Here is a 15,162-nt window from a genome sequence, read left to right as displayed (position 1 = left end):
TACTTACGCTGTGCAGTACGACGTCTGGAGAATTGTTACGCGAAACGCCACCGGATGAGTGGGGAGTATAGCGCAACGTGTAATTCAGTGTGCCACCAAACGAAGTAAGCTTATTTCCCAAGAACCTAAGGGGAGCAACAGTTAAAGTAACAAAAGGTTACCGAGGGGTTGGTAAAGGCTATGGGTTGAAGTTATTAGATTGGCTACATAATACGTACTGGGTTGGAAGCCTCCAGTAGAAGGTATCGTCACTGGCACCAAAGCTGCGGTACACGATCTCTCTGTTCGAAATTGGCAGTGCCTGCGCAACAACCGATGGTTTGTTGTAGTCCGAAATCAGCGAGAATCCTGACCGACCGTCAGCGAACGAAGCTTGAATGGTATCGCGTGTCCAGGTAGTACTGCTGCACTGGTTCACAACGCCCATGCAGAAGCAATCGATGCATCCCTTATCGTACATGTGGAAGAAATGGTTTTCGCACCGATCACAGTACGCTCCCTCGACGCCCGGCTTGCAATAACACCGACCATCCGAGCCGACCCTTTCCGTGCCGAGGGAGTTGCAGTTCGAGACGGGCCTTGGGAAGCATCCTTCACCGAGCGGATTGCCGACGTAACCCACGTCACATTCCATACACCGTTCGCCTGCATATCCACGGTCACACTTGCACACCACATTGTCCCGACTGTCCAGATAGCAGGAACGGGCCCTTGACTTTTCACCAGCAACCGGGCAGGGGCACGGTTGGCAAGGAATGCCTCGATTCGGATCCCCGTAGTAGCCGGGGCGACATTCTTCCGCGCGTGGCACACAGCGTCCCAGCCATGGTCCGCTGCTCTGTCGCACATAACCGTGCTCACAGCTTTCGCACGATAGTCCCCGATAGCCGGGTGGGCAACGGCACTCTTCCACCAGCGAAGCTGAGCCAAGCCCACGGTCGTCATGGGCGGCCGAATCCATCATGACGTTCACCAACTCAATGTTACGCTCGATTCCATCCACATACTGCATACGTATCAGAATGCTTTCGATGCTGGCCAGCACCATCATAATATCCTCCCGTGTCGCTGGCGTACGATCCGCACGCTCCCAGTTGCTGGGAAGCAAACTGACCGAAACGTGGTTTTTAATGTCCGGATGGAACGTGCCTCTATGCCAGTGTACCAGTGTCATTCCATTACCCTAGAAAAGTAGGAAGTTGTATGGTTGAAAGCACCTCAACGGCGTTGGGAAGAATTCGTATTCTCGTCGATTGTACCTTGAGTATTACATCTGGAGAATTCACAGGACGACCAGTGCCATCGTACTCGACATCATAGCGAATGGATCCACCGTACGATTTGAGCTGATTGCCCTTATACTCCTCCGGTAGCGAATAGTACGGAACGCGACGCCCTGGAACAAGATTAGTGAGGCGCAGTTGCACACCGTGGCGCTGTGCAGTGAGGTTGTGATTTTCGAACTCGCCCACTGTCAATTCTCTTCGACCACTCCACGGCCCCTCAACACCGACGATCGTCAGCGATGATACTGGTGGTTTTAGCTGCGGGAAAAAAGTCAAATAAGCAAACTGGGTCGAATTCGCTCGAAACGAAAGCTCGCCTGCCACGGATTTACTCACCGCGTACGTGTACAGATCGGCACTGCTGCAAGTGGTCGACACACCGAAGCAGAAACAGTTGATACAGTCAGTCGGATTGCGCGCTTTGTTGTTGAAGGTGCCCTGCTGGCAAACAGGACCACTGCCCGTTACGATGACAATCGTGTCGGGTGACACGAAGTGCGTGCCCATCGTGTTGATGATCTCGCACGAGTACGCACCGGAGTCGATCGGTTGCATATCCTCGCAGGTCAACCGGCCCAAACCTTGATCGCTGCGCGATTTGCACTTTTGCGGCACGTGTCCCCAGTTCAGTCGCCACACGATCAATGGTACCGGTACGCCGGTAGCACGGCATGTGATGTTCAGTATACCGCCGGCCGGAATTGTTAGTGACGGTGGCGGTGGCAGTATCACCGATGGTGCCACTGTAGGGTTTGATAATAGGCGAAAAGATGGTTAAAATTGTTCTCCCGACTAGACATGCGCCCAGCACTTACTGCAACCAACTTCGTCCGATTTGTCCTGACAGTCTGGGTGCGTGTCGCACTGGAATGACTTCGGAATGCACTGGCCGGATCGGCACTGGAACTCGTCGTATCGGCAGGGTGCATCGGGCGATAGCGTGGCACAGTTTTCTTCGTCCGAACCGTCACCACAGTCCTGCTCACCGTCGCACAGCCATGTCTTGAGTACGCACTTACTGTTGCGGCATTTGAACTGGTTCGGTTCGCACTGTTGGTACGGGCTGCATCCCGTCTCATCGGAACCATCGTTACAGTCACGATTGCCGTCGCAAATCTGCGTCTTTAGAATGCAGTCACCGTTCATGCAGGTCGCTTCATGAACCGCGCACGCTGTCGGTGGTCGTTGGTAGTTGTCTGATGAAATTTCCAAAGAAATGGTTCACAAATGTTAGCGCAATGGAAAGAACAGTGCCCAATCCGCGAATATTATTTAACTTTTCCATCTAAAATGGAGCACTTTGGTGGAAGTAAATACTCATACTAACCAGGTTTCAATAAATCACGCAAGTTAGATCGTGATTGAAAGCATGAAATGGATGGATATTCTTTTTAGGAATTCTAAAGACGGCACCGAGAGGCTTTCAATTTACCTGTTCCATAAAATGTAAAGCCTATATGAGGCACTAGTCCATACTTTAGGGCGCTGTACCAAAGCTTACTATACTTCACATTCCATGCTGAGTCGATCGGCATAAGGTTAGAATAGAGGTATAGTTTCAAAAGGAATTTTGTAAAATCCCGGTTGTAAATCAGTTCGAACAATGTTTTAAACCACGTACACTAGCGACACACTGGTGGAGCTTACTTACATCGTTCGACAGTTAGATGTACCGTCTTGCTGCTTCCGGGCGTTGATTTCGAATAGCCGACAGCCTCACACACGTATTCACCATTGTGATCGATCTAATCAGAAGGTGAGGAATGGAATATTGTGTAATTTCAATTGCTGCAGAAACTTTGACAGAGAAACGATGGATGGACAACTAACCCGAATGTTGGGTATTTCCAGGCGACCGTTCATGTCTCTCGTGCCGGGAGGTAACGGTTGGCCATTGCCACGCACCCACCTAACCTTGGCATGCATTGGTCCTTCGTCGCGGCATTGGAATACGACTTCGTTGCCTGGAATGTCGTGAAAGTAGTATTAGTACCTGAAGAACTGTACCGTTTTCTAACCAGATTAAAGTGCATTATTTTATATGTCTTACAATGTTTTTTAAATGTAGTGAATAAATCAGATGCTTTTATAATAGTATCGGATAATTTTGATTTCATTTTCATGGCCACCACAATTTTTTTATGATATTTTATGATGTGCACATATTTACAAAACTTAATGGAGATATCAAACAAATAACTTAAATAGGTTTGAAATTTTCTTAAAATAGCGATTAAGTTTCATGTGCATGTTTATAAAGAGTGTAATATTTTATGAAGCAATTTGGTTATCAAAATCATCAGTTTAGTATCAACTTTTTAAAATAAATATTGATTTGATTTATAACGGATAAAGACCCGTAAGGCTCACCCAAAAAACAATGGTTTCCTTGTTTCTTTTTTAAACTAAATTATTCTTATTTCACTCACACAATGAAGGAAAATAAACATCTTTGTTTAACTAAAACGTTAACTATTTAAATAATATAATAGATCCAACTTAATAATTTTACTGAAAAAATTAAACGTGCTATTTAAAATATGATATAGCTACTGTGCAAGTAAGGTCATGCAGCGATCATGCAAAAAGAAAGATAGAATAAAAAACATGCTCTCGTTTTCACGACTTTACCGTCGGTAGTAAAACTTACCCTCCACAATTTCCTCTTTTCATTGCAAGCAAGTGATTAGAAAGCGTATAAAAATGGAAGAAGATAGCGTTATAGTAAAGCACAGGTAGACAATAGGCTTTAAAGGGAGATAGTTTTGGGAGCTGGGAAGTGCGCAGCACAGCAAGAACACGGGATTGGTAAATTTGAAGCACACATAAATACAGTAGGAAAATCCCATCGCTCTGAACCGATGGAGCTTTCAGGACACACTTTTACAATTCGGTTTCGGCTTTCGGTTGCGCAAGCGCTTAGCTACTTACTTTCTTTGATCGTTTGTTCATCGGGGTACGTCCTGAGGTTCAGTCTTGGTTGATCGAACGGCGGTGGAGGGACGTCTAGGTAGAAGTAGAGCAGTTGAATGGAACAAGAACAAACAAATTTCAATTAGCATCGCTCCATTAACAACTGTTTAATATTACTCCTTCCGGTGGTTCACATCTGTGCCGAAACGAAGTTTAAAGTACGCAGTAGGAAGCGATCAGTGTGATACTGCTATTAGACAAATTCACACATCATTACCAATTGGTTGTTTGTTTTAGTTCAAATTTTGTAACGCAAACAACAAAACGCAGACAAATCATTTGGTTATAGAAATCCCGGTTGTAACTTCAGTAATGCTGTTTAAATGTGGTGTTTTGTGTTGAGTGAATCCAAGAGCTACAGTTTTCGTAAATTAGAGTATGGTACGGATACATGTCAGTATAGTGTATCGAATATAACTGCCACAATAGCGTGAATGTTGTATTTTTTCAAGCATATAATGTCCCGCTTTGGTAGAGATCATATTGAATTTATTATGTTTGTTTATTAGAAAAATTAAAAATATACTAATAAGTCAGAATTTAAATCAATTATCATCAGTAACATTCGGTGGAGCTTAATTTGTAGCGTCCCATTGTCGCTCAGGCACTCTCTTACTAACTCATTTTAGTAGGGGTTTAAAAAGTTGTGAAATTGTCATTACCAATTAAAATTAGTCAAACGCTGTTAAGGTGGTGGTGAACAACAACCCGAAGCATATAAGCGTCAAAAAGGCGGGTACCGCGCGGCTCCTAGCCACGGCACTTACATTCGGATTCATCGGTACAATCAAGCTCATCGCTTGTATCATATGGACAGTCTACCCTTCCGTTACATTTCAACGCCATTGCAATGCAAGGACCATTCTCGCATCGGAATTTGTTCGGACCGCAGCTATCTGTATGGGTGACGGATGAGTAGGATGGGGTCGTAGTTCGAATGGAACCGAATGTCGGTGTGATGCGGTAGAAGATAGATAGGCAGATATCAGGGCACGGTTTAGATTTTTACCAAACAAGGTAAGATCAAAACGATACATGATACACAAGTTCAAGGTGCCAGAACCGAAGAGTCAAGCACATTGACAGAAGGGATATTCAGGGATAGGTCAGTAATGGATAAACATAGAAACACTCCGGGAAAGTAATGGAATAACTTACAGCAGCTCAACTCATCACTACGATCCGCACAATCGTACCGACGATCGCATCGTTGTTCGAGCCGGATGCATTGACCATCATGGCATTTCCATTCGTTGGATCTACAGCCAACCGGCCCTTTAATGCCATTATCATTGCCATTTCGACGAGGTGTGGAAATGTGGAGGATATGCGCCAAACATGATTGACGGTATGGAATGAGGTTTGCGTGTGGAATGCGGTGTATGAAAAGAAAATGATAATTAAAAATTAAACGAAATTAAATGAAAATAAAAGGACACAATCGTACGGCCACATTATAGCAGCAGCAGAATATTACGAATCATTGTAGCGTTGTTTCAATGAAGCAAATGTCGAACATGGGTGTCAACCATCACCGTACGATACTTACTGCAATCTCTTTCATCTGATCCATCGGCACAATCGATACGCTGATCGCAACGACGGTTGTTGTCGATACATTGGCCAGTACCGCAGCGGAACTCGTCCCTTGCACACGAACCTGCAGGGCGATATGAAACGAACTGGTCAGCTGATGCAAATAGAAAGCGACACGATTGGGAACGTACAGTTTCGCTCGTCGGATCCATCCGCACAGTCAGTGCGTCGGTTGCACACTTGGAAGCTGGGTATGCAAAGGCCATCGCCGCATGTGAATTCATTCGATCGGCAAGCTAAAAATGAGAACATGGATTTGTATTACCGCACACTGGTGCTGTTTGTTTCTATCGATGACAAGAATAAGGATTTAAATAACCAAAAAAAAAAATATACGGAAGGCAACAGTTTTAAATGTTTAGAGAAAAGCATCTTGAACGTCATGCTGATATAAATAAGAGTGCTTGTAGTAGTATCGTATCATGCATTATATATAAAAAAATAACCTAAACACTAAGACAAAAAGAGGAGATATAATATTGATAACTCAAACAAAGACTATTCGGAGGGTTTTTTTTCCTTTTCGACTATCAAAGTTAGATAAGTTTTGCTAAAAAGATCGGACCATGCAACTATCATCGAATGTATATAAAGCAAAACAAAACAGGAATAATCTACGACGGAATGGACAGACGAAGTGTGCATTAATCATCAAAATTAAAATTCAACCCAAAAAAAAAAACGTCTAAAGACGAAACAGAGAGGAGAATAAATAACGTGTAGGTACTATTATTAACCGAAACAGTTCTGCTCGTCCGAGAAATCTTTGCAGTCGTAGAAACTGTCACACCGCAGCGAGATGTCAATGCAATAGTGCCCATCTAAGCAGGTGAACTCAGTATCATTGCAGGTGCCTGCACCGGGGTGCATATTGTGCAGGTGCGTTGGGTGTGATGGCGATAGTGCGGTAGGTGCCCACGAGAGCGTGCACACGTACGCGAAGGTTTACGTGGCATATACATATATATATGCGTATAAAGGTTAGTGGTAGAGTTGGTGTGGTTGGTGCGGGGGAAAAAAACCAAATGGCAGAGAAAGATAGAAAGAAAATAGATTAAAGCTGTTGTATCTACACTAGCGGAGTGTAGTAGTGTTTTTTTCCGACACTAGGCCTAGTTGGTTTCGATAAACGATTCTATGGTACTACTCAGTGTGTCGGTTTTTAGTGCTGGACGATAATGTATCTGTTAAGGCGGAATCCGCATCTTCCGATATTTGCATCGGTAACGTAACGTAACGTAAAGAAAATACGTACGACAGTTGTGCTCGTCGTATGCATCGGGACAGTCGCGTACTCCATCACACCGCTGCGAATGTCTGTAGCAACTACCATCCGGACACTGTAGCTCTTCGCAACGCTGCTGGAAGGGAATATAGATAAAGCATTAATTTACCACCCATTTAATTAGATAATTCACTGTTCGACCGCAAAATTACCTGCTCTGGCAATCTAGGACAATCCAGCTCATCCGTTCCGTCCAAGCAATCTTCATGGCCGTCGCACCGACGATATTCTTCGAGGCATCTGTTATCACAGTAGACCTCTTCCTCGCGGCATGGATCGTTGTTATTTCCTTTCGAAGGGAAAAGGTGTAACACGAGAAATATAGGTTATGTTTTTTTACATATTGTTTGTTTGACCTTAGTGGCGCCCCACACACTGGCACCGTTTGATTGTTTGTTTCGGATTGGAGATAACAAAATCGTTTTTCGGCGATTCAATCGTTTCAGCGTGATCACACAATTATTAAAACAAACAATTATATAGTTAGCAACGGGTGGATTGTACTGAGCGGTTATTCACTACAAGATAGTGGAAGCTAGTGATGTGATAAAAAGAGGTGTAGCTGAAACGCATACCGTGATTACTGGCACGGTGATCTGTTGCATATATACGCACTATCGGCACCGTTTAAAATTTGTGAATATGTGCTGTGGTAGCTAGTTTTGATCACCTGTACGTGTGTAGTTAGTGCTAATGAAGCGCCACCTACCTTGGTGCTCGCAGTCGTGCTCGTCAGAGCCATCCGTACAATCGTACGCCTGATCGCAGCGGAAATCCTTGTTTATGCATAAGCCATTTCTACACTGCCACTCGTACTGATTGCAGTTCGTATTGTTGTCTGCAGATGTAAGGTGCGTCAAAAATAAAAAAAGGAAGAAGCAAATGGCAAATGGGCATTGATCGAATGTAATTATGTGGCGGAGCAATTTAAATCTAGTGCGTGTTGAAGAATTAAATAAGCGCACCCCCCCCAAAAAAAGGCGTTTATGAACAGATTGGTAGTGTTACAACCAAATGTGAAGATTAACCTTTTACTACCTACGTTTTACTTGCCGCACCATGGAACGGGGGAAACATTCAACATCTAAATGCGTTTAAACTCAAGCGGAATTAGTTGCTACTACAAAACGCCCGTTAGCGATACTTAGTGAAGAAACACACACGAATCCCATATAGACACTTACTACAGTCAAGCTCGTCACTACCGTCGCTACAGTGGGGTTCCCCATCACAATAGTGTTCCGACAGAATGCATTGCTTGTTCTTGCAACTGTTTAGTGCGTGCAGGTGGTGGTAATGTGGACGATTGTACAATGATAGAAGAGGTGTGTACACATATACAGACAGATATATACACCGTTACGGACACCATCATCATCAGCGGACCCCCAGAGTTCGAAAGAGAATGGCGGAAAAGGAAATTGAAGATCCAGAAAAAAAGAAGAGAACAGAACGTCAGCAAATTATGTACAGTGGCGGATGGGTCGCACTTGGTCGCCACACATCCTTGCGGATGACCGCCAGAACGTGGCAAAGCGTGGTGGCGCAGTCCGCCCACGGGCACACACTTACTGGAACGTAGCGCCATTGCAGACGATACAGTTTTGCTCATCGCTGCCATCCATGCAATCGGGTATACCGTTGCAGAAGGCCTGCATCTCGTAACACTGGCCATCGCACGAGAACTCGTCGGAGCTACACGCATCTGTGGTTTCGTTTGTTTTGTTTTTAACAAAGGCGAAACAGTGATTAGATTCAGAAAATTGTGACAGTAAGGATAGATTTTACATTTAAGTTGATTAGAAAAACAAATAATTTCGCTGGCAACACTGCAAACTGAAAGCGTTCACAATTGCTGTGGCTCATTGGTGCTTTTTTTTTGTTATTGTTATACTGCAATAAAGCATTCCATTTGTAAGGTACGTGTTAGTTTCTTGGGAAATCATAAACAGAATGAATGTTAAACTGTGAAAAGTTTATTGGTACACGTTTTAGTACCGGTGTATCAAAAGCAAAAGCAAAGGATTTGGTTATTTCACATTAAAGCTCAACGCTACCGTAAGACACAAACCTGCCGTTAGCAGTGAACGTTATGTCGCTAGGTTATTTTAAATTTTATATAGAAGCATTTTATAAATTTAAACGCTTTATTGCTTAATCATTAAATTAATTATCACAGCTCCAATGGAAAATAAATAGTGCAAGCTATTTTGATAAAATTCTAGCAAAGGTTCATGTTACCAACCAGCAACCGTTTGCAGACAGTTGAATTTGACTACCGATAAGGTATTAAAGTGACATTAATGTGGGTAAACATGCGATAGGGCAATACACCAATGAAAACTACCAAATTGGGTTGATTTGTTGATCCTAAACATCGTACTGCAGCTAGGATACAGTCGTCTACCTAATCGATACCCAACGCAACCGAACACCTCTCTACGTTAGCCAATACGCTAATCAATCCCGGTAAGTAAGGCATTCTCAGATGAAATTAAGAGCGCTCAAACGTTAATCGTTTGCCGCGACGATACGATTGGTTGGCACTACGGTTAAACTAGGTTTGCACGAGGTAGATGAAGTGAAGGAAAGAAAAAGTATTCGTGTATACCGGGATTGCAGCCAGTTTCGTCGGATTCATCGTGGCAGTCAACGATACCGTTGCAGTGTTTGTAATCCGCAATGCATATGCCGTCGTTACACTCAAACTGGCCTTGGCCACAGCGGCTCAGTGATTTGATCGTTGGAGTATGGTCTATGGAGAAATGGTGCGATGAGTAACTGTTGCGTAGACTGGCGACCCGTGGAGGGCAAACAAATATCCCAATGCAGTGTTAGATGAACATTGTCTCGTTTTGGAGTAATTTTACTTCCCTATTTTCTTTACGAAGACTAGCTTCTGTTTTGTTTGCTTTCATGTAGTTCAGTGTCGGATTTGAATGGTTGGAATGATATGAAACATCGCTTAAAGTAATTCCACATACAGGCGACACGGAAAAAGCCAATACACATGTAAGCGTATATGAAACGGGCACAACACGAACACTGGGGTTTGGGGAAAAGGTTTAAATTTGTACGAATAGCATCTCAAACACAAAGCAGTCTAATGGAAACAAACGTTACAATGGGACAATGGCACAAGGGACGAACGTACAAACGCACGTGCTAGGGAGGATCAATGGTGGGTGGTTCATGTTTGCAGTTGTTGCACATTGCACTGTAAAATGCATTATTCCTGCCAATTTCGGTCAAGGTTAGTGCGCATCCCTTATCTGCACTTACCACATTCCATTTCGTCGGTACCATCCTCGCAATCACGGTGCCCATCACACATGACCGATCGTGGAACACAGCCTCCATCGTAGCAAGTGAACTGATTAAAACGAAGAAAGTGAATTGGCAAAATAGAAAAAAAGAACGTATAAAATAAATAGAACACATAATGGAACGATGATTAAAGAAAAGTAACACAAATAATAAATAAAACCGATGGAACTAATAAAAGCATCATGAAAAACTAAAACAAATTAACAAATTGGTAACAACTAAACTAGCTGCGTTGTCCTACCTCTTCCGGCTGACAGGTACCATATTGATTATATTCGTCACACATTGCCAGGTCCTCGTCCGAATTGTCACCACAATCGTCGACATTGTTACAAGTGTAATGCTTCGGAATGCAATTGCCATTGTTACAAAGGAACTCCTCATCGCTGCATCGACCGTCTGGCGTGTGAAAGGGATGGGAGAAAGTAGGGAAAGCTTACAAATAAATAAAAGTTGGAAACAAAAATATGGTTGCTAATCAAATTAAAGAAATAAATAGTTGAAAAATAACGAAACTAGATTAAGAAAGAAATAAAAAACGCTGCGAATGCTTCTCTGTTTCTGCGTTTCGGATTAGTTGCAACAGGCAACCGTTAATAGGAAATCTTCACTTTGGAATCCAATTGCAGCACCAAAGGGCTATACAAGCCATCAGATGACCCGCACCCATTTGCCTGTAACGTACTTGTAAAGTTGCATCCCCGTTCATCGGATCGGTCGTTACAATGGTTCACGCGATCGCACCGTTGATAATTGGGAATGCAGTGTCCGTTATCGCATCGGAACTCGTGCACGGTGCAGTCTGCGATGTGTGTATTTTTGTTGTTGTTGTGGGGAGTTGGGTTTGTCAGGATCGGGTATGGTAAAAGTTACATAAGAGCATGCGTCCCGCAAATAGCCGCCCGTTTCGTTGGCGATCGACGATGGTTGTTTGTTGTTGTATGTGTCGAATTTTTGAAGATGCGATTATGCGTAACGAAAACATGCGGCATGCAAATAAGAAGTTAGCATAAACCAGTGAATGGGAAAAGAGAAAGATAATTCATCGCTGTGATTAGTAATCAGGAATTGTGATTTATTTTGCTAAATACCAATACCGATATCGGGTATCGGTTATATGTTTGTGTTAATAAGAATAAAGCGGACGTGTGTTAGTCACATTAGTAATTAAGAAAATAAAAACACTGTTGAAATATGTTGTTTGTACAAGTGAAAATATTTTAGTTAGTACCCTAATTATTTTGATCGTCTTGACTGCCAAAAATTTACCCTTAGTGGAAAAAGAAATTTTTTTTTCATTTCTTCAAGGCCGTATTGCTTAAGAATAAAATTTTTTATTTAATTTATATTATGACGGCAATACCGTATTTTCAAGAATAAAATTGATATGGTAGAAAAATGCTACTTTAGGTACAGTTCTGTCATATACCACCATTTGATGCCAACAACGTCTTTAAAATGACGTTGACTAATCATATTATAATGTTATTTAACGCGATCTTCAAACTCATCCTTTATAACTGTGGAACAGAATTATTACTTGATAATTTTTTAATTTTTTTTCATTATCGGAATAATACCCGGTTAATTTAAATACTAAGGAGGTTCTAAAGCATGCATTTTGTAGCAAATACCTCAATAGTTTATATTCTAAATTAAATGATCCTAAATGTTCCCAAAGCCTTATTCTGCTAATAACTCATCTTAATGGCTAAGCTTCTATCATTCTTCGTTAGCTACCTTCACCGTATCTTGTAGAACAATTACTAATGTAAAATGCGTAAATAATGTGAAAACAACACGACACAAAACGAATTGAACATGAAACATTTCACACTCGCACAAATTTGGCACAGTAAACAATGGTTTTGGAATAATCTGATGCAGATTTATGAATCTGAATGAATCTTTTAAACTGGTTCAATGATCCTTAATCTTTATATTGTAAATTCTCAATTTCTCCAAGAATCATGAGTAATTCATGAATCATGCAATAATTCTGAAAGAATCATAGATTTAATGATGTACAATGATGCATGAACCGGCAAGGATTAATTGCGCATGATTCATTGATTGCTAAAGCTTCTTGTTTATGATTCATGATGTTTGAGAATTCACACATATTTTTGAGAGTTGATACAATGAATGGAATGACTCTTTACTGAAGCTGCATAAGAATCTGTAAATCTATAAAGATTCATTAGACACAACACTACGAAACAATCACTTACAGTGGAGAACATAGACACACAGAGGGACACAAAACACGAGCAAGGATGAACGATCGGTACCGATCGGGCAGGGAATGTGAAGTGACAAATGGGGGAAAAAGGAACGAAGAGAGGGGAACGAAGACACCACTTACCACAAACTTGCTCATCGGTTTTATCGTAGCAATCATACACCCTGTCGCATTTCTTCTCCAGCGGTATGCATTGTTTATCCCATCGACACTGAAACTCGTAGCGTGTGCACCCGCGTGGCACTAAAACGCGTGATGGGAGAGGGATTAGTGATGGGAAATGCGAACAGCGACAGCCGAAAAATCGTTGAAAAGACGATACAGTTAGGTTTTGTGTTTTTTTTTTATGTCGGAGTAATGGAACGTTCCTTCGCGGTACTATAACGCACGTAACCTGATGTTCACTGTTCACGGAAGCAAGTGCAACGGAAACTCATTAAACAATGCGTATCAAACGTCGCATTTCAATCAACCTATCTGCCATCGCGAGTCATCAATCGTCCAAGCCCGAACCCGATACCAGTTGGCCAATGTCACGCAGCGGCGCACAAAACCTATTAGTCCCGACACGAAAGTCAATTAATTTTTTTATTCGCCCGCGCCCGTTTGGAGTGCAATTTTTTGCGCCGTTTGGCTTCTCAGCAGTGCAAATATTAAATGATTCGGGAGCATGGATATAAATAAAAACCATTGATGGGCAGTACAAATTCACAACGAACACACAGCTAATCATATCGCGTGGAAAACAAATCAAAATTTGAATCCCCTAACCCTGAGGTCCTAAAGCCATTCAATTCAATCATGCAACATGGCCCCGAGTGGTTGGCATTAAATATTGATCGTAAAGCAAACGTGGGAATCACCAGGCAAAGTCGGAAGAGAATCGATGGGCGGAAAGCGACGTGGGCACCTTGTCTGGAGCATGGCACGAGGATATTATGGCTGACACTACCGTTTTGGGGGGCATATTAAGTAAGTGTGCGGAAGCGACGATGTAGGTTCATTGGGCCTTGGTGTTTTATCGTACTCGGTCGGATGGCGGATTGTTTTACCTGTTGTACTGCTTCGGGTTCCGGTCACCAGTTTTAAAAATCAAATGCATGCATACAAGAACAAGGGCTACAACAATCAAATGCTACACAACGGGGGTAGGGCGGGACAGTGAAGTGCATCGTTCTCTTCCGTGGGGCATGCTACTGATACTACGTGCAACGCGGTTAATGCAAATGCTAATGATAGTACATCCCACAGGCAATCCAACCCCGCAGCCAAAATCCCACCACCTACTAACAAATTCTCTTCCCCCGGTTGCTTACTGGGACAGTTGCGTTCGTCGGATATGTCGTCCGGACAGTCGATATTGCCGTCACATTTTTGTTCGAGCGGAATACACTGTCCATAGTCACACTGCCAGGTGTTCCTGGGACATGCTGAAAACATCGTTGGGGGGTGGGGGTGCGTTCACCACATTAACACCGGAAGGCATGAGCGCGGGAATAAAGAGAGAGAGAGAGAGTGCACACACAAATTTAAAAACTCTTTTACCAAGTGAGTAAGTCTTACTCGCAGCCGGCACAGTAACAACACAAAGTGATGGAACGGCGCGTGAAAACGTATGGCAGACAAACAGACAGAACGACACCTACGACATTCATCCTCGTCGGCGTGATCCCTTGGACAGTCGACCTTGCCATCGCACCGACCCAGTATCGATACGCACGATCGGTCACCGCAGGTGAACTTTCCCAACGGACAGAAGGTGGCTTTTCCGCCCTTTCCTTGGAAGCAATCCCGATCCGGTTTTCCGGTTAGAGCGGCATGCAAATTGGGGGAAAAGGTTAGCGGACGTTATGTACTGTGTACGTGTACGTGTATGTTAGTCAGTCGATTATGTCGATCATTACAGAACGCATTTAGCATACGCTCAGCTGCAATCAGGCGCTGCAGTTGCATTGATTCCAACTGTCCGTTTGTCCGGATGTTTGTATTTGTGTTTGTGTGTGACGGGAACACCTGTAAGGGTGGTTTATACCTTTCGAAAAAAATAGGATAAGATTTGCCCTTACCATCACAGTTTTCTTCATCAGAACCATCGGAACAGTCCGATCGACGGTCGCATACAGAATCCTTCGGGATGCAGGTGTTGTCCGAACGGCACAAGAATTCACTCGACTCGTCACACTCCGTAACGTCTGTTGGGTCCGAAAAGAGCGTAATATTTTAGTTTCGGTTGTTACGTTACGTTTTGTTTTTTTTAAATTAATACATCGTTACACTTACCACAGTCCTGTTCATCTTCGCCTCGTGCACAGTCTGGCACATCGTCACAATGCCTGGCCGGATCGATGCAAGTACCATCCAGGCAAACGAATTCGTCCGGTCGACAACCTGTAAGGGACAAGAAGCGAAAAGTAGTCGCACGGTTAGCAAACCAAATGCAATGCTAAACACCA

The 15,162-nt window shown here is 43.2% G+C and overlaps 1 protein-coding gene across 1 annotated transcript in view; it reads right to left on the bottom strand.

Annotated features, from left to right (window-relative positions):
* Positions 1-15,162, bottom strand: part of LOC128299257 (basement membrane-specific heparan sulfate proteoglycan core protein) — a 99,097-nt gene that overhangs the window by 18,494 nt on the left and 65,441 nt on the right. Inside the window, exons 9-33 of the mRNA XM_053035161.1 lie at positions 14,990-15,097; positions 14,776-14,901; positions 12,833-12,952; positions 11,153-11,269; positions 10,709-10,866; positions 10,423-10,513; positions 9,752-9,895; positions 8,713-8,845; positions 8,325-8,410; positions 7,850-7,978; positions 7,293-7,429; positions 7,111-7,213; positions 5,987-6,091; positions 5,809-5,919; positions 5,418-5,534; positions 5,027-5,155; positions 4,218-4,292; positions 3,937-3,951; positions 3,117-3,250; positions 2,938-3,031; positions 2,102-2,482; positions 1,623-2,029; positions 1,260-1,544; positions 219-1,183; positions 8-125 (exon numbers count right to left, since the gene is read on the bottom strand). Coding sequence (XP_052891121.1) covers positions 8-125; positions 219-1,183; positions 1,260-1,544; positions 1,623-2,029; positions 2,102-2,482; positions 2,938-3,031; positions 3,117-3,250; positions 3,937-3,951; positions 4,218-4,292; positions 5,027-5,155; positions 5,418-5,534; positions 5,809-5,919; positions 5,987-6,091; positions 7,111-7,213; positions 7,293-7,429; positions 7,850-7,978; positions 8,325-8,410; positions 8,713-8,845; positions 9,752-9,895; positions 10,423-10,513; positions 10,709-10,866; positions 11,153-11,269; positions 12,833-12,952; positions 14,776-14,901; positions 14,990-15,097 — 4,388 coding nt within the window. The remainder of the gene's footprint in view (positions 1-7; positions 126-218; positions 1,184-1,259; positions 1,545-1,622; positions 2,030-2,101; positions 2,483-2,937; positions 3,032-3,116; positions 3,251-3,936; positions 3,952-4,217; positions 4,293-5,026; positions 5,156-5,417; positions 5,535-5,808; positions 5,920-5,986; positions 6,092-7,110; positions 7,214-7,292; positions 7,430-7,849; positions 7,979-8,324; positions 8,411-8,712; positions 8,846-9,751; positions 9,896-10,422; positions 10,514-10,708; positions 10,867-11,152; positions 11,270-12,832; positions 12,953-14,775; positions 14,902-14,989; positions 15,098-15,162) is intronic.

This window comes from Anopheles moucheti, chromosome 2, assembly GCF_943734755.1.
Source record: "Anopheles moucheti chromosome 2, idAnoMoucSN_F20_07, whole genome shotgun sequence".
NCBI classification, from domain to species: domain Eukaryota; kingdom Metazoa; phylum Arthropoda; class Insecta; order Diptera; family Culicidae; genus Anopheles; species Anopheles moucheti.
This window is presented reverse-complemented; position numbering and strand designations above follow the sequence as displayed.